At 38.4% G+C, this 20,341-nt stretch overlaps 1 protein-coding gene across 3 annotated transcripts in view; it reads left to right on the top strand.

Moving 5' to 3' along the window:
- SMIM14 (small integral membrane protein 14) overlaps nucleotides 1-20,341 on the top strand; it is a 71,341-nt gene that overhangs the window by 36,373 nt on the left and 14,627 nt on the right. For 2 of the 3 annotated variants that reach the window (XM_032632467.1, XM_032632469.1), the window contains one exon: nucleotides 19,632-19,680. In XM_032632467.1, coding sequence (XP_032488358.1) covers nucleotides 19,632-19,680 — 49 coding nt within the window. Of the gene's footprint in view, nucleotides 1-18,931; nucleotides 19,004-19,631; nucleotides 19,681-20,341 lie in introns of all 3 variants that reach the window. The other variant, XM_032632466.1, reaches the window with a different exon arrangement.

The raw sequence follows: 20,341 nt of genomic DNA, 5'->3' as shown, positions 1-20,341 counted from the left end.
CAGACGCCCTCCGGCGACCTACACGCAGAGGCAGGTCCGAATCCAAAGCTGAGCCCCTGGGAGCTGTGAGAACAAAGAAGAGAAAGGGAAATCTCTCCCAGCAGCCACAGAAGCAGCGGATTAAAGCTCCACAATCAACTTGATGTACACTGCATCTGTGGAATACATGAGTAGACAACGAATCATCCCAAATTAAGGAGCCGTGTGGATGAAAGGCTCTTGGTGCTGCAGCCAGGAGTTAGTGCTGTGCCTCTGAGGTGGGAGAGCCAACTTCAGGACACTGGTCCACAAGAGGCCTCCCAGCTGCACATAATATCAAACGGCGAAAATCTCCCAGAGATCTCCATCTCAACGCCAGCACCCAGCTTCACTCAACGACCAGCAAGCTACAGTGCTGGACATCCTATGCCAAACAACTAGCAAAACAGGAACACAAACCCACCCATTAGCAGAGAGGCTGCCCAAAATCATAATAAGTCTACAGACACCCCAAAACACACCACCAGACGTGGACCTGCCCACCAGAAAGACAAGATCCAGCCTCATCCACCAGAACACAGGCACTAGTACCCTCCACCAGGAAGCCTACACAGCCCACTGAACCAACCTTAGCCACTGGGGACAGACACCAAAAACAACAGGAACTACGAACCTTCAGCCTGCAAAAAGGAGACCCCAAACACAGTAAGATAAGCAAAATGAAAAGACAGAAAAACACACAGCAGATGAAGGAGCAAGATAAAAACCCACCAGACCTAACAAATGAAGAGGAAATAGGCAGTCTACATGAAAAAGAATTCAGAATAATGATAGTAAAGATGATCCAAAATCTTGGAAATAGAATAGACAACATGCAAGAAACATTTAACAAGGACCTAGAAGAACTAAAGATGAAACAAACAATGATGAACAACACAATAAATGAAATGAAAAATACTCTAGATGGGATCAATAGCAGAATAACTGAAGCAGAAGAACAGATAAGTGACCTGGAAGATAAAATAGTGGAAATAACTACTGCAGAGCAGAATAAAGAAAAAAGAATGAAAAGAACTGAGGACAGTCTCAGAGACCTCTGGGACAACATTAAACGCACCAACATTCGAATTATAGGGGTTCCAGAAGAAGAAGAGAAAAAGAAAGGGACTGAGAAAATATTTGAAGAGATTATAGTTGAAAACTTCCCTAATATGGGAAAGGAAATAGTTAATCAAATCCAGGAAGCACAGAGAGTCCCATACAGGATAAATCCAAGAAGAAATACGCCAAGACACATATTAATCAAACTGTCAAAAACTAAATACAAAGAAAACATATTAAAAGCAGCAAGGGAAAAACAACAAATAACACACAAGGGAATCCCCATAAGGTTAACAGGATCTCATTCAGATTTGATGGAGAAATTAAAACCTTTACAGACAAGCAAAAGCTGAGAGAGTTCAGCACCACCAAACCAGCTCTACAACAACTGCTAAAGGAACTTCTCTAGGCAAGAAACACAAGAGAAGGAAAAGACCTACAATAACGAACCCAAAACAATTAAGAAAATGGGAATGGGAACATACATATCGATAATTACCTTAAATGTAAATGGACTAAATGCTCCCACCAAAAGACACAGATTGGCTGAATGGATACAAAAACAAGATGCATATATTTGCTGTCTACAAGAGACCCACTTCAGACCTAGAGACACATACAGACTGAAAGTAAGGGGATGGAAAAAGGTATTTCATGCAAATGGAAACCAAAAGAAAGCTGGAGTAACAATTCTCATATCAGACAAAATAGACTTTAAAATAAAAACTATTAGGAGAGACAAAGAAGGACACTACATAATGATCAAGGGATCGATCCAAGAAGAAGATATAACAGTTGTAAATATTTATGCACGCAACATAGGAGCACCTCAATACATAAGGCAAATACTAACAGCCATAAAAGGGGAAATCGACAGTAACACATTCGTAGTAGGGGACTTTAACACTCCACTATCACCAATGGACAGATCATCCAAAATGAAAATAAATAAGGAAACACAAGCTTTAAATGATACATTAAACAAGATGGACTTAATTGATATTTATAGGACATTCCATCCAAAAACAACAGAATACACATTTTTCTCAAGTGCTCATGGAACATTCTCCAGGATAGATCATATCTTGGGTCACAAATCAAGCCTTGGTAAATTTAAGAAAATTGAAATTGTATCAAGTATCTTTTCTGACCCCAACGCTATGAGACTAGATATCAATTACAGGAAAAGATCTGTAAAAAATACAAACACATGGAGGCTAAACAATATACTACTTAATAACCAAGAGATCACTGAAGAAATCAAAGAGGAAATCAAAAAATACCTAGAAACAAATGACAGTGGAGACACGACAACTCAAAATCTATGGGATGCAGCAAAAGCAGTTCTAAGAGGGAAGTTTATAGCAATACAATCCTACCTTAAGAAACAGGAAACATCTCGAATAAACAACCTAACCTTGCACCTAAAGCAATTAGAGAAAGAAGAACAAAAAAACCCCAAAGTTAGCAGAAGGAAAGAAATCATAAAAATCAGATCAGAAATAAATGAAAAAGAAATGAAAGAAAAAATAGCAAAGATCAATAAAACTAAAAGCTGGTTCTTTGAAAGGATAAACAAAATTGATAAACCATTAGCCAGACTCATCAAGAAAAAAAGGGAGAAGACTGAAATCAATAGAATTAGAAATGAAAAAGGAGAAGTAACAACTGACACTGCAGAAATACAAAAGATCATGAGAGATTACTACAAGCAACTCTATGCCAATAAAATGGACAACCTGGAAGAAATGGACAAATTCTTAGAAAGGCACAACCTACCAAGACTGAATCAGGAAGAAATAGAAAATATGAACAGACCAGTCACAAGCACTGAAATTGAAACTGTGATTAAAAATCTTCCAACAAACAATAGCCCAGGACCAGATGGCTTCACAGGCGAATTCTATCAAACATTTAGAGAAGGGCTATCACCTATCCTTCTCAAACTCTTCCAAAATATAGCGGAGGGAGGAACACTCCCCAACTCATGCTACGAGGCCACCATCACCCTGATACCAAAACCAGACAAGGATGTCACAAAGAAAGAAAACTACAGGCCAATATCACTGATGAACATAGATGCAAAAATCCTCAACAAAATACTAGCAAACAGAATCCAACAGCACATTAAACGGATCATACACCATGATCAAGTGGGGTTTATTCCAGGAATGCAAGGATTCTTCAATATACGCAAATCAATCGATGTGATACACCATATTAACAAATTGAAGGAGAAAAACCATATGATCATCTCAGTAGATGCAGGGAAAGCTTCTGACAAAATTCAACACCCATTTATGATAAAAACCCTGCAGAAAGTAGGCATAGAGCGAACTTTCCTCAACGTAATAAAGGCCATATATGACAAGCCCACAGCAAACATCGTCCTCAATGGTGAAAAACTGAAAGCATTTCCACTAAGATCAGGAACAAGACACGGTTGCCCATTCTCACCACTCTTATTCAACATAGTTTTGGAAGTTTTAGCCACAGCAATCAGAGAAGAAAAGGAAACAAAAGGAATCCAAATCAGAAAAGAAGGAGTAAAGCTGTCACTATTTGCAGATGACATGATACTATACATAGAGAATCCTAAAGATGCTAACAGAAAAATACTAAAGCTGATCAATGAATTTGGTAAAGTAGCAGGATACAAAATTAATTCACAGAAATCTCTGGCATTCCTATACACTAAGGATGAAAAATCTGAAAGTGAAATCAAGAAAACAGTCCCATTTACCACTGCAACAAAAAGAATAAAATATCTAGGAATAAACCTACCTAAGGAGACAAAAGACCTGTATCAGAAAATTATAAGACACTGATGAAAGAAATTAAAGATGATACAAGTAGATGAAGAGATATACCATGTTCTTGGATTGGAAGAATCAACATTGTGAAAATGACTCTACTACCCAAAGCAATCTACAGATTCAATGCAATCCCTATCAAACTACCACTGGCATTTTTCACAGAACTAGAACAAAAAATTTCACAATTTGTATGGAAACACAAAAGACCCCGAATAGCCAAAGCAATCTTGAGAACGAAAAATGGAGCTGGAGGAATCAGGCTCCCTGACTTCAGACTATACTACAAATTCACAGTAATCAAGACAGTATGGTACTGGCACAGAAACAGAAATATAGATCAATGGAACAGGATAGAAGTCCCAGAGATAAACCCACGCACATATGGTCACCTTATCTTTGATAAAGGAGGCAGCAATGTACAGTGGAGAAAGGACAGCCTCTTCAATAAGTGGTGCTGGGAAAACTGGACAGCTACATGTAAAAGTATGAGATTGGATCACTCCCTAACACCATGCACAAAGATAAGCTCAAGGTGGATTAAAGACCTACATGTAAGGCCAGAAACTATCAAACTCTTAGAGGAAAACATAGGCAGGACATTCTATGACATAAATCACAGCAAGGTCCTTTTTGACCCACCTCCTAGAGAAATGGAAATAAAAACAAAAATAAACAAATGGGACCTGATGAAACTTAAAAGCTTTTGCGCAGCAAAGGAAACCATAAACGAGACCAAAAGACAACCCTCAGAATGGGAGAAAATATTTGCAAATGAAGCAACTGACAAAGGATTAATCTCCAAAATTTATAAGCAGCTCATGCAGCTTAAAAACAAACAACCCAATCCAAAAATGGGCAGAAGACCTAAATAGACATTTCTCCAAAGAAGATATACAGACTGCCAACAAACACATGAAAGAATGCTCAACATCACTAATCATTAGAGAAATGCAAATCAAAACTACAATGAGATATCATCTCACACCAGTCAGAATGGCCATCATCAAAAAATTTAGAAACAATAAATGCTGGAGAGGGTGTGGAGAAAAGGGAACCCTCTTACACTGTTGGTGGGAATGTAAATTGATACAGCCACTGTGGAGAACAGTATGGAGGTTCCTTAAAAAACTACACATAGAACTACCATATGACCCAGCAATCCCCACTACTGGGCATATACCCTGAGAAAACCATAATTCAAAAAGAGTCATGTACCAAAATGTTCATTGCAGCTCTATTTACAGTAGCCCGGAGATGGAAACAACCTGAGTGTCCATCATCAGATGAATGGATAAATAAGATGTGGCACATATATACAATGGAATATTACTCAGCCATAAAAAGAAACGAAATTGAGCTATTTGTAATGAGGTGGATGGACCTAGAGTCTGTCATACAGTGTGAAGTAAGTCAGAAAGAGACAAATACCGTATGCTAATACATATATATGGAATTTAAGAAAAAAAAATGTCATGAAGAACCTAGGGGTGAAACAGGAATAAAGACACAGACTTACTAGAGAATGGACTTGAGGACATGGGGAGGGGGAAGGGTAAACTGTGACAAAGCGAGAGAGAGGCATGGATATATATACACTACCAAAGGTAAGGTAGGTAGCTAGTGGGAGGCAGCCGCATAGCACAGGGAGATCAGCTCGGTGCTTTGTGACCGCCTGGAGGGGTGGGAGGGAGGGAGGCGCAAGCGGAAAGAGATATGGGAACATATGTATATATATAACTGATTCATTTTGTTGTGAAGCTGAAACTAACATACCATTGTAAAGCAATTATACTCCAATAAAGATGTTAAAATGAAAAAAAAAAACTACTGAAAATGAATTAAAAATGAGACATAAAATGCAAAAAAAATTCGGATATCTTTATCATGGTACATACAGTTCTGTGTTTCATTACTTGTTAACATGGGAATATGCCTATGGATAAATACGGGTTTTATTGATGTAGTAGTAGAATGCTACTAGATATGTAGAAAGATGCCAACACAAAATCATAGTCTAATTATAAATCATTCTTTTAAGTTGTAGGTTTTTTGGTGTGTGTCTCCTCTGAGGTTAGTTTTGTTTTTAAGGAGGTATTTCCTTATAACTGATATATCTAGTTGTTTGGGTTTTTTAAAAATCACTTATATTTCCTTACAACGATAAAGATGGCCTGGCGAGAGACTTTTTCAGTTCCCCATTTGCAGAATTATTCTGTTTTTATCCTCTTCTGCTCTCTTGCCACCTACTTCTCCTGTTCTCCTTGACTGGCTGTCTCTTGGTATACAGTTTATTCTGTTAATGATAGGAGTTCCAGAAAGAGAACAGATGGATTTAGAAATGTGAATTTAGGTTATGCTTTGTGTTTTTCCTCCTTTCTGTTGTAAACTAAGGTTTGGAATGCAGATAATCCCCCTTTTGTTTGTTTGTTGAGCTCTGTATTTCAGCTCTAATCTAAACCGTGTAACTGAAACTTCTGCATCTCTAATTTACTTACATTTGTTTCCGTATTAAAGTACTGTAAGCATGTGATCTGGGAGATCATTGGTCAGATTCCCCTTACAAGCCTGAAGGCCTTGTAAATTGTGACTAATGTCCACTGTACTTAAATAAGTCACGTTAAGTAAGACCTATTATTGGCCTTTTCCTGGAAGATGTATGCCTGAAAAGTTTCTTTAGAAACTTCTCTACCCAGCAAATATATCTACTGTTAGTATCTTTTCCTATTAATTTATATTTTTGTAAAATGTTTATTAATATGAATAATATACTAATGTTTTTTCACAAAATCAATACATTAAAAGTAAGCCCAAACTTCTCACTCACTTCTCTATATCTGGCATGTTCCTACTTCCCTAGATGGATTTGGTATGCACCTTCCTGGATCTTTCTCACAAATAAACATTTAGATACTATGGTATATATATTTTATCCCCAACTTAATATTATTTAGCAAGTCCAAGGAACAAAGGAGAGGGACATTATTTTATAGAGAAAAAGGAGTAAGTTGGGAGGTGTTGTTTTGAACAAAAACCCATTGGAGAAAAGTGAGAGCTCAGGGTGATGATGGCTTCTCATTGGCTGAGTTGCTGGGGTAGTCAGTTTCTTGTAGGAGATGCAGTGTACATCTTTTCCTGTTGGGGCCTGTGATGGATGATCTTCTGTTGAGGTCTGTAATTGACAATTCTTCTTGTAATTGACATCAGGTTGTACTGTGTGAGAGGACCCCCTTCTGGCCTCCTTCACAGAAGTGAGGTTATGTTTTATTTAAAAGATAAAATAGCGGGCTTCCCTGGTGGCGCAGTGGTTGAGAGTCTGCCTGCCGATGCAGGGGACGCGGGTTCGTGCCCGGGCCCGGGAAGATCCCACATGCCACGGAGCGGCTAGGCCCGTGAGCCACGGCCGCTGAGCCTGCGCGTCTGGAGCCTGTGCTCCTCAATGAGAGAAGGCCACAACAGTGAGAGGTCCGCGTACTGCAAAACAAAAAAGATAAAATAGCTAGTGCATGTCCTCATGGCACAAAATTCAAGCAGTACTAAGTGTAGAAATGGAAAAGTGAAAATCTCCCTATGTTCCCCAGCCTCTCATTGCCACTTTACTGATTTTAAGCTATTTACAATTTCTCTTATATTCCCGTTATTATGGCTGTATAACAATTACCCTAAAACTCAGTGGCATAAGAAAAACCTTTTAATTAAGTTAACAAACTGTGTGTCTAGAGTTCATACAGAGCACAGTGGAGATGGCTTGTCTGCTGCATAATGTCTGGGTTCTTAACTGGACGACTGAGAAGCTGGGAGCGAGAAAAGCATCTGGAGGCTTGCTCACTCACTCTCTGGCAGTTGATGCTGGCTGGTGGCTGAAACCCTATCTGGTACTGTCAGCCAGAACACCTACATACGGCCTTTTCATGTGGCTGCTTGGCTTCCTCACAGCACAGTGGCTTGGTTCCAAGGGCAAGAAGCATCCATCCCGAGAGGATGGGGGAGGGAAAGAACCATGCAGCCTGGATACTTTTTATAACCTAGCCTAAGAAGTCACATACAACACTTCTATTATACTTCTGGTTGTAGCAGTCCTGAGCCTGCTCAGCTTTAAGAGGAGGGGGAATAAACTTCACCTCTTTTTTAAATTGAGGTATAACTGACAAATAACATTAGTTTCAGGTGTGCGACTTGTATATTTTGGGAAATGATTGTCACCGGTAAGTCTAGTTAACACTTGTTTCCATACACGTTTATAGTTTTTTTTCTTGTGATGAGAACTCTTACGATCTACTCTCTTAGCAACTTTCAAATATGCAATATGTTATTACTAACTATAGTCACTATGCTGTGCATTACATCCCCATAACTTAAATTATTTTGTAACTGGAAGTTTGTACGTTTTGACCCCCTTCACCTATTTCACTCACCTCCCAACCCGCCCCCCCCCACCTCTGGCAACCGCCAATCTGTTCTCTATATCTTTGAGCTTGATCTTTTGTTGTTGTTTTAAATTCCTCATATAAGTGAGATCATATGGTATTTGTCTTTCTCTGACTTATTTTACTTAGCATAATTCCTTCAAGGTCCATCCATGTTGTCGCAAAAGGCAAGATTTTGTTCCTTTTTAAGGCTGAATAATAATTGCATTATATTGATATATATATATATATGATGGATATATGTGAGGTGATACCTCATTGTGGTTTTGATTTGCATTTCCCTGATGATTAGTGATATTGAGCATCTCTTCATGTACCTGTTGGCCATCTTTATGTCTTTTTTGGGAAAATGTCTATTGAGATCTTCTGCCTATTTTTTAACCAGATTGTTTATTTGGCTATTGAATTATATGAGTTCTTTATATATTTTGGATATTTAACCCCTTATCTGATATATGATGTGCAAATATCTCCTCCCATTCAATAAGTTGCCTTTTCTTTTTTTTTTTTTTTGTGGTACGCGGGCCTCTCGCTGTTGTGGCCTCTCCCGCTGCTGGAGCACAGGCTCCGGACGTGCACACTCAGCGGCCATGGCTCATGGGCCCAGCCGCACCGCGGCATGTGGGATCTTCCCGGACCGGGGCACGGACCCATGTCCCCTGCATCAGCAGGCGGACTCTCAACCACTTACACCACTAGGGAAGCCCACCTTTTCATTTTGATGATGGTTTCCTTTGCTATGCAACAGCTTTTTAGTTTGATGTAGTCTCACTTATTTGTTTTAGCGTTTGTTTCCTTTGCTTTGGGAGTCAGATTCAAAAACTTATCACCAAGACTGATGTCAGGGAGCTTACCACCTATGTTTTCTTCTGGGATTTTTATGGTTTCAGGTGTTACATTCAGGTCTTTAATATATTTTGAGTTAATTTTAAACCATTTTTGAATTAGGAGACCCCACCTCTTGATGGGGAGTGGTAAGATTCTGGAAGAGCGTGTGTGGTTAGAAATACTGCTATGACTGTTTTTAGAAAATACAGTCTGCTATATATCTCTTTCTAGAAATTTGTTTTCACATAGAAGGGATCATAGTATATTTACGTTTCTGCAACTTGTTTTTTTTCACTTCATTTATTTTTTCATATTAGCAAATTTCTTAGTTCGGGTTTCTATAACAGAATACTGTAGACTGGGTGGCTTATAAACAACAGAAATTTATTTCTCACAGTTCTGGAGGCAGGACGTCCAAGATCAGGGTGCTAGCATGGTTGGGTTCTGGTGAGAGCCCGTCATCCAGGTTGCAGATCTTGTATCCTTATATGGTGAAGAGAGGACAAGAAAGCATTCTGGGGTCTCTTTTATGAGAACACTAATCCCACTCATGTGGGCTCCACCCTCGTAACCTAATCACCTCTGAAAGGCCCCACCTCCTAATACCATCACATTGGGGATTAGGATTTCAAAATATGAATTTTGAGGAGACTCAAACATTGAGTCCATAACAGCAAATCAGAGTCACCCTCATTTTCAAGTATCATGGTATTGGAATTTTGTCTTTCCTTTTAATGATACTTGTAATATGTGAATATCTAAATTACGGACACTTGAAATAATGTAGAAATACAGAGCAAAATGTCAGAGTCCCCCTTCCTCTTGCCCCCCACTCACGTATCCCATTTCATGACATTTATTGCTCTCTTAGCCAGAGGTTGCATTGAGTTTGTGGACAGTCATGTATCTATATGTATATCTTTATATATAATCAAAATAGACTGTACCATAAAGGTATAGCATATAAGTTATGTTGTTGTCTTGTCAGTGGCCATAAATTACGTGATGACTTTTGGTTCAATAAATTAATTAAACTCAAATTTAGAAGGTATTTTTGTAGGATTTGGGAAAGTATATGCATATCATTTGGGCAACCTATTAGTGTTAGACATTCAAAAAGTATTTTCAAAATACTCAGACTTGGGCTTCCCTGGTGGCGCAGTGGTTGAGAGTCCGCCTGCCGATGCAGGGAACACAGGTTCGTGCCCCAGTCCGGGAACATCCCACATGCCACGGAGCGGCTGGGCCCGTGAGCCATGGCCACTGAGCCTGCGCATCTGGAGCCCGTGCTCTGCAACGGGAGAGGCCACAACAGTGAGAGGCCTGCGTAACGCAAAAAAAAAAAAAAAATACTCAGACTTGCCTTTAACCTGATTATTTGAAGTCTTCAGGCTTAAATGTACATGGATTATTGTGGTCCTTCCAAGTTATTGAATATTTTTGTTAATATTGTAGGAAAATATGTAGAGATACTACTTAGTCATTAAGAACTAAATGTGATCAAACAACCCAATCGAAAACTGGGCAGAAGACCTAAATAGACATTTCTCCAAAGAAGACACACAGGTGGCCAAAAGGCACATGAAAAGATGCTCAACACTGCTAATTATTAGAGAAATGCAAATCAAAACTACAATGAGGTACCACCTCACACCGGTCAGAATGGCTATCATTAAAAAGCCTTCAGGGAATTCCCTGGTGGTTCAGTGTTTGAGACTCCAAGGTTTCACTGAGGGGCTGGGTTCGATCCCAGGTTGGGGAACTAAGATCCCACAAACCACGTGGCATGGCCAAATAAATAAATAAGAAGAAAAAATAAAAAGCCTTCAAATAACAAATGCTGGAGGAGGGGGTGGAGAAAAGGGAACCCTCCTACACTGTTGTGGGAATGTAAATTGGTGCAGCCGCTATGGAAAACACACAGTATGGAGGTTCCTCAAAAAACTGAAAATAGAGTTGCCATATGATCCTACAATCCCACTCCTGGGCATATATCCAGACAAAACTATAACTGGAAAAGATACATGCACCCCAATGTTCATTGCAGCACTGTTTACAATAGCCAAGACATGGAAACAGCCTAAATGTCCATTGACAGATGAATGATGAAGAAGATGTGGTACACATATACAATGGAATACTATCCAACCATAAAAAGAATGAAATACTGCCATTTGCAGCAACATGGATGGATCTAGAGATTATCATACGAAGTGAAGTAAGTCAGAAAGAGAAAGATACCATATGATACCACTTATATGTGGAATCTAAAATATGGCACAAATGAACTTACCTATGAAATAGAAACAGGCTCACAGGCATAGAGAACAGCCCTGTGGTTGCCAAGGGGGAAGAATGGATAGGGGAAGAAAGGATTGGGAGTTTGGGATTAGCAGATGCAAACTATTGTGTATTGAATGGATAAACAACAAGATCCTACTGTATAGCACAGGGAACTATATTCAATATCCTGTGATAAACCATAATGGAAAAGAATGTGAAAAAGAATGTATATATATATGTATAACTGAATCACTTTGCTGTACAGTAGAAATTAACACAACATTTTAAATCAGCTATACTTTAGTAACATAAATTTAAAAAAAAAAGAACTAAATGTGATCAGATATAGTTAGGTTTTAGCTGTCTCCCAGTTGAAACATTGGGCTTCCTCAGTGGTGTGATTATGCAGGAATAATTGAATTGAATGTACTTTGTATTTTGTCATTTCTTTAAAATTCCCCTCCTGTAATTTGGCAATGTATATCAAAACTTAAAGTGTACATACCTTCACTATAGCAACTCTACTCCATATTCTAAAGAGATTAATCAAGTGTGTAAGAATGTATTTATATGAACATTCACCAAAACATTGTTTTTCATATACAAATTTGGAAATGATGCAATTAAATGGAATGCTGTGCAGTATTAAAAATTAGGGGGAGCTGGGTTTTGGCAGTCTAAGGTTATTTCAAGCTAACCTGTTACTGTGAGCTGTGTGAGGTCTGGTCAGAGGACATTGACCAACTGTCTAACCCCTGATTTGAAAGTACTTTTTTGTTGTTGGTTTTGGAATTTCACTTTTTGAAAAAATAGTAGTGATAAATACGAATAGGCTTATTTGTACAAACAGGCAGCCCTTTCCTGCATATTGCTATAATCCGAAAGCATTCTGTGGGCCATGACCTGAGTTTTTATATACATTTTATATTTAATTTTATGTAAGATTTAATTATGTCATTTAATCCTCACAATGACATTAAGGTTGATAACAGATTGTATTTATCTCTTCTGTAGTTTGAAACTCTGCCTAAGAAAGTAACAGACACAGAATTTGAAACCAGATACCTCTGACTTTAAAGCTTCTCTTTAGAACCACTGTTCTGTACCACACTGTTTACCAGTCCACAGGCAGACCCGGTGCATGGGAAAGAAGAGCACCTCCAATATACATGAGGTTCTTGAGCAGACATAGAAAAACAGCAGATAAGTTCTTGTTTAGGTACTGTCTTAGTTTGCTTAGGCTGCTCTGGAAAAATACCACAGACTGGGCAGCTTAGACAACAAATAATTATTTCTCACAGTTCTGGAGGCACTGGGAAGTCCAAGATCAAGATGTTGCCAGATATGCCAGGGTGATTTGGCTCTTTTCTTGGTTTTCAGACAGCCACCTTGCTGTACCCTCACATGGCACAGAGAAAATGACGGCTCCGGTCTCACCCTCTTCCTATATGGGCACTAATTCCATCATGGTGGCTCCACTCTGATGACCTCATCTAAACCTAATCACCTCCCAAAGGCCCCCACCCCCAAATTCCATCACTTTGGGAATTAGGGCTTCAACATATGAATTTGGAGTGGTGGGGGAAACACGAACATCCATAGCAGGTACCTTTGATAACTCCAAAGAGAGACTTTCTGTTTTTTGTAATTTTCTTCAAAGAATTTCTCCAAGGTAAGCTTCCTCATAGAAGTTCCATTTATCTGCTTTTTGTCATTAGAGTCTTATTTTGATCTATATTTTTTCCATCAGCCTCTGACAGCCAAGGTTCTATGAGGCTTCCTGGATATCCTAAGAGGCTATTTTAGGTTCTGCATTTTCCCTAACAGGAAATCTCTGCCAAGACTCTTGTATTCTTTAAATCTCTGTTTTCTGCCTTTTTCCCCAAGGAAGAAAAACATTTCTTCTAATCATACTATGTTGTCTCTTCGATTTTGAACCTAACTCATCTAAGGAACTTTACATGGCCATCCTGGTTAGGTGGGGAAGATCCCAGATCTTCCCTGGGATCCTGGGATCAGTGTTAGCATGAAGGTTTACCTAGGCAGCAACCATTGGCTGTAGATAGTCCACATGTGGTTCCCGCCACTCCACTGTAATACAGAAAATACTTGAAGTTTATGGCTCCATCTTGTAGATACTGCCATGCCTGTTTCCTTCATTTATTATCCTTGGTTTTCTTTTTTTTTTAATTGAACTATAGTTGATTTACAGTGTAGTGTTAATTTCTGCTATATAGCAGAGTGATTCAGTTCTCTCTCTCTCTCTCTCTCTCTCTCTCTCTCTCTCTCTCTCTATATATATATATATATATATATACACACACACATTCTTTTTCATATTCTTTTCCATTATGGTTGACTACAGGATTTTGAATATAGTTTTGAAAATAGGACCTTGTTTATTGGTTTTCTTTTAGTTATGTTTGCTTTCATAAATGGTTTCCTTTTGGAGTAGCCAAAATCAGCATCAATAGTCCCACTGTATTCTTCAAATAAGTCAAGAGAAAACTGAGATGCACTGTAAGTTAGGTCTCTCTGTTTAAAGAGTTCCATCAAAAGACTCTCTCGTTTTACTAAATGTGTTTTTTTAATTCTTTAAAGACTATAATTTACCCATCGTAAGTGTTTGAATCTGACATACTGAATATATATTCCAACACGCTGGTTTGGGTAAAACACTTAAGTCCTGGACTAGAAATGTGGTCATGATACTTTGGCACCTTATTATTCAGAGCCTGCAGCATCATCTGCTTGTGAACATGTAGAGTGTAGCCAGGAACCCATAGGAGATCAGCCAGAAGAGCAGGATCCAGCTCCAGCTCTTGGTGGAATGTCCCAAAGATTCACTGCAGCTTGGGCTAGAGATGGAGTGCTTCAGTCAGCCAGGCTCCCAGTGAATAATTTCTTCTCATTCTTGGTTGTGTGTGTGTGCGTGCATATGCGTGTGTGTGTATGCATGTGTGAAGGCACTTTTTAACAATTTTCTTAAAGCTGAAAGGGCTTCTGCCTGCATGGCATGAGTTATAATTTGACCTGCTCAAAGTCGTAATTTGACCTCCCACTCTGTGGTTCCCCTTACCTAGAAAAAAATCATTTATGAACCAACACAGCTACCACATAAAGCTGACATCATTTCTATATTTACCAATTGTGAGTGGATTAGTTTTCTAGAAACTTGTATAGCAGGACAAATTGTACATTACCGTTTTTTATCATAGTCCCAAAGGGAAGCCTACTCCTTCTGGTGACACCTAAAGGGAAAGAGATCTCTTTTAGTGCTGAAAGAAAACATTGGCTGTGTTAATCTTAGAGGTTATTAGGTAATTACATCTATGGTCATTTTTACTTTACTCTGAATTTGCTTCAGTTCAGTTTTATATCAGTTGACTGTCAACTCACTGGAGTATTCTGTAACCATTCAAAATTGTGGAAAAAAAATTGTGGTTGGTTACACAGTGTTTCATGCTAATGATATGTTAACTAAAATTATGATACAAAATTTTGTATGTTGTAAAGTAGAATGGAATTGAGATTAAAAATTTAGACTCTGGAGTTAGTATTGGATATGTTAGCCAACCTCTCCCAAACACGTTTCTTCATCCATAAAGTAGGAGTTATAGCACCTGCCTCCTGCCATTGAATGCGAGGATTAAATAAATTAAAGTTCTTAGTATAGTCCCTACCACATAAAAGTTCTCGGTAAATATTTGTTATTATAATGATTGTAATTATATGAAAGTATGCATATTTTAATGCTAGAAAACATAATAATGATAATTGTACTAAGTCAGTGAATTAATCCACATTAATTTCTAAGTATTCTGTAATTTTATTTTTATTATAATGTAATATAAATAATAAATTATTTAAATTATAATTTAAAGTAATATAATTTATAAATTTATCATTAAAATATATTTGTATTTAGATGTATTTCTAATGTGATAATAAGAAGGTACCCCTATTCCACATTGATAAAACATATAGGTATCTGTTATATGTCTTAGAATTGGAGGCAGTCAGACTAATGCCATTAACAGAAAACTGTGCTGATTTGTGCATATCTAGAGAGCATTTGGTTCCGAGGTTGACTAAATACAGCAGCTAAGTAATACTGCTTACACGCCCCAGCCACAGTGCCCTTGTGGTTCCTCGACACCAGGTCGCGGGCACCTTTTCATCTAGGGGCCTTTCCTAGTTGTTTATTCTGTCTGGAATTCTTGAATGCTCATCTCCTTGATCTTTTACTGCTATTATTGTGTAGTTAGTCCCTTAAGTGTTACTGCCTCTGTCTGCCTAATTTAAAGTGGCTACTGGAATGCCACTGTATGCCATCCTACTTTCATTCGCTGTGTGGCTCTCTGACATTTTTATAATATACTTGTTAATTGTCTGATTTCCCCCCCAAGACTGTATGATCCATAACACTAGGAACTTTATCCTTTTCAGAAACTTTGTCCTTTTCACACCATATCCTCAGTACCTGGAACTGTACTTGGCATGTAGTAGGCATTCAGTAAACATTTTGAATGAATAAGTAAATAAACGATTGTTGTATTATTGTTGCATCTTACATTTCTAAATGGACACTTTTATATAGCTACACAAAAATACTTGTTTTTTCTCATATTTCATGGGTATTTCCTAGATGTCTTTAGCTGGTTGTCATTATCAGTAGTGTTGAGTAATTTAAGGGCCAGATAGTAAATATTTTAGGCTTGGAGTCTCTATGGCAACTACTAAACTCAGCTGTTGTAGTGAAAGCAGACATAGACTATATGTAAATAAATGGGTGTGGCTATGTTTCAGTAAAACTATTTATAAAAATAGGCCTCCAGCCTACAGGTTTTAGTTTGGTGACCCTGGCTATAGACTACAAACCCACTGCAAGGGTGTGGGGTGAAACCCAGACCTGCCAGCGTCAAAGGGAGGTCAAAAACGAACACAGTGAACATCTTATCTGGTAGACCCACATTGAGAAAGGAGGATGAGACTGATGGAAGCATGAAGAAGAAGCCTAGAGCTGGTGGTGTGGCCCTCCATGGAAGTAGATTTGTGAGGAAGTGGATATGTAAAGACTTGGGGGCTTTTCACATGGAAATCATGTTATTTGTAGATATCATTGAGCTACAGACAGCCAGCAGGTTAGACCTGAAGACAAGGGCATCAGTTCAAGTAGAGCTATAGCCAAAAGCCAGGGCTGGCACTTGAGTTACATAATGTACAATGAACTGATAATTCATTGGTCATTTCGATCACAGCTGTAGATTTTGGGATATGCTGTGTGATTGCTAAATACTAAACCCAAGAAAGTTATTTTTACTCCTTATTTGATATCTTAAGTAATTAGATAGTACTTGTTCAATCCAAAGACCTAATAAATCTTTTTGTTTTACATTTGCTACAATGCTACTTAGAGGTGGAAGAGTAATGGGAAAAGATATATATGCTTATAAAAATGTAAGGACATCTCTGGAGAGATTCACAAAAAAACCTGAGTGCTGTGGAGGCTGAAGGACAGAAGAGAGCAAGAGATTTACCTTGCATAGAGTATCCTTTTGTACTTTTGAATTTTGTACTGTGTATACGTATTACTTATTAGGAAAAAATTAATAAAACATAAAGTAGGAGGTTCATTAGGTCTGATTTGTGACCCAAGGGTCTAGTAATCTTTTTTTCAATTTCTTTAGAATGTGTAATTTTTTACAATATTATTAGCTATAGTCACCATGCTGTGCATTACATTCTTATAACTTATTCATTTTTTAACTGGAAATTTGTATCTTTTGACCCCTCTTCACCCATTTTGCCCACCCTTCTCCCCCTGCCTCAGGCTACCACCAGTCTCTTCTCTATATCCATGAGATCTTTGTTTTTAGATTCCACGTATATGTGGATCATACAGTATTTATCTTTTTCTGTCTGACTTATTTCACTTAGCATAATGCCCTTGGGGTTCATCCATGTTGTCGCAAATGGCAAGATTTCATTCTTTTTTATGGCTGAATAATACTTCTGTGTGTGTGTGCGCGTGTGCGCGCGCGCGTGTGTGTGTGTGTGTGTGTGTGTGTGTGTGTGTGTTTATCCATTCATCCATCAGTGGACACTTAGGTTCTTTCCATGCTTGGCTATTGTAAATAATGCTACAGAAAACATGGGGCTGCATTTATCTTTTCGAATTAGTGTTTTTGTTTTCTTCGGGTAAATACCCAGAAGTGGAATTGCTGGATCATATGGTAACGCTACTTTTAATCTTTTGAGGAACCTCCATACTGTTTTCCATAGTGGTTGCGACCAATTTATATTCCCACCAACAGTGCACAAAGGTTCCCTTTTCCCACGTCCTTACCAACACTTGTTATTTATTGTCTTTTTGATAATAGCCGTAGAATGCATAAATTTTTAAAGAGGTTTTGGATTGATTCTTTTCATATTTAGGAAGGTCAGGGAACTAGATCCCACGTGCCGCAACTAAGAGTTTGCATGCCACAACTAAAGACCCCGCATGCCACAACTAAGACCTGGTGCAGCCAAATAAATATTTAAAGAACAAAACCCAAAAAACAAATAGAACACTTTTAGTGGTATACACCAAAGCAAGCCTGATCATCTTAGAGAACAACTTACAAGATGATTTGTTCTGTTAATTCCAATAATTGTTTTAGATGAGGTCATAATTTGTTTGGCACAGTAATATAATAGCTAACGTTTCTTCTTTCTTGGGTTGTTACATTTCATATGCACTGTGTATTTTAATTCTCACTTGTACTCAGATATAGGTAATGTCATCCCCATTTTACCAGATGAGGAAACTAAAGCTTAGAGGTGTTAAAGAATTCACCCAAGGTCTTGAAACTCTAGAAAGTTGCAGAGCCTGACTTTAAGTCCAGATCTGCCTTTTTGCAGAGCCCATGCTTAACCAGTTAAGCACGACTGCTCTGTAGTTGCTTCCCCAAACAATTGCAGGTTATGCGTTAACTGCTTTAATGGAGAGGGGGTGTCATTATAAATGAGGCTGAATTGAAAAGTTGCATGTTCATTCAGTTTACTGTGTATCATCTCTTTTCAGAATTATGAGATTATCATTTCTAAACATCCTAAAAGCCCTCAGCGTAGGGTGAACATTCATAAAAGGATGATATATGTTTATTGATAGATGGGTTTTTACTTTTCACTTATCTTTAAAATTCATAATCATATGGTTCCAAAATTAAATTGTATGTAAAGATAGACATTGAAAACTTCGGATCCCTTCTCATTAGAGCCTACTTCATTCCTCCATCCCACCCCCAACTCCTGTGGTATCATTTTTATTAGTTTCTTCCTTGTCTAACCACTGTTTATGCAGATGTAAGCAAAAAGGACAAAAAAAAAAAAAAAGCCTTCCTTTCAAAGGTGCATTTTCTACAAAGAGAACCTATTTTTTCTATAAGAAGCAGAGGCTTCTAATTTTCAGGGAGAAAAAAACCTTATTAACGAAGTTTACTCTTTTTCTAGTAGCTCTCCTCTACAGTTAAGTGCTTTTCCTTTGGGAAGTCTAATAACATATGGCAGCAGGAGTTTCTGTCACAGGTGACTTTTTTTTCTGAATTTTAAATTTTATTTTATTTATTTTTTATACAGCAGGTTCTTATTAGTTATCTATTTTATACATATTAGTGTATATATGTCAATCCCAATCTCCCAGTTCATCCCACCACCACCACCCATCCACAGGTGACTTTTAAAAATTCCTAATTTAAATAGGTGAATTACACTAGATCACAGTATATTTGAATATTATGTTGAGAAGAAAATAATCCCCCCAGGGGCTTCCCTGGTGGCGCAGTGGTTGGGAGTCCGCCTGCCGATGCAGGGGACACGGGTTCGTGCCCCGGTCTGGGAAGATCCCACATGCCGCGGAGCGGCTGGGTCCGTGAGCCATGGCCGCTGAGCCTGCGCGTCCAGAGCCTGTGCTCCGCAGCGGGAGAGGCCACAGCAGTGAGAGGCCCGCGTACCGGGAAAAAAAAAAAAAAAAAAAAAAATAATCCCCCCAAACTGAACAGCCCCTCAATATATCCTGTGTTTTTATCTGATTTTGAAGGTATGATATATACTGTAGTAGCATTCATTAAAAAGCAAAACATGATCTTTCTAATAAGTAGTATCCATTTTTGGTTAAGTCCAGTGGCTAACTTTCCTTTCTTCTTATTCATTGTAGTTGAGGCAGTCCCAGTCCTACTGCACAGACACAGAATGTCTTCAGGAATGTAAGTAATGATGGGACAGGAGGAGGCTTGGCATTGGGGGCAGAATTAGAGACCAGAATAAGACTGAATTTTTTGCCAGAAATTATTCTTACAGTTTGCCCTTTAAGGAAATGGTTCTTAGTAGTGTATTTCCTACTTAAATATTTAATTTTTTAACTTAAAAAATTGTGTTTTTTGGTCCTGCCACAAAAACAAAACCTGTTCATTGAATAAAATTATAAAATCACAGATAAGAAAAAAAAGAAAAGGAAAAACTTCCAGAATAATAAAAGATGACCACTGGTAACAACTTGGTGTTAACCCTTCCAAGACCCTTTTTTGGGCAAATACATGTGGAACAGGGCACTTCTGGCTCGTTGAACTGAACACCGAGGCTGCTAGCACAAACCCCTCACTCTTTCCCTACCATCTATTTGCATCCATTGGCAACTTTGAGAATTTGTGAGTGAAGGAAGGGGAGGCCATTTTTTCCCAAGGTTTGGAAGCTTTGGAGACATTGGAGTCATTCCTTTGGCTCTGACATTAGGATTCTCAAGACGGTAAGGGCAGTAGGGAGGTTTCTCCATGGCTTTATGGGCAATGGTGATGGTAAAGTGAGAATCAGTGAAGGAAGATGGATTCCGCATGGTGATTGTAGCTGACAGACTTATAATATGAGGCA

The sequence above is a fragment of the Phocoena sinus genome, chromosome 5, assembly GCF_008692025.1.
Source record: "Phocoena sinus isolate mPhoSin1 chromosome 5, mPhoSin1.pri, whole genome shotgun sequence".
NCBI lineage: Eukaryota > Metazoa > Chordata > Mammalia > Artiodactyla > Phocoenidae > Phocoena > Phocoena sinus.
Note: the sequence above shows the minus strand (reverse complement) of the source record. Positions and strands in the feature narration are given on the sequence as shown.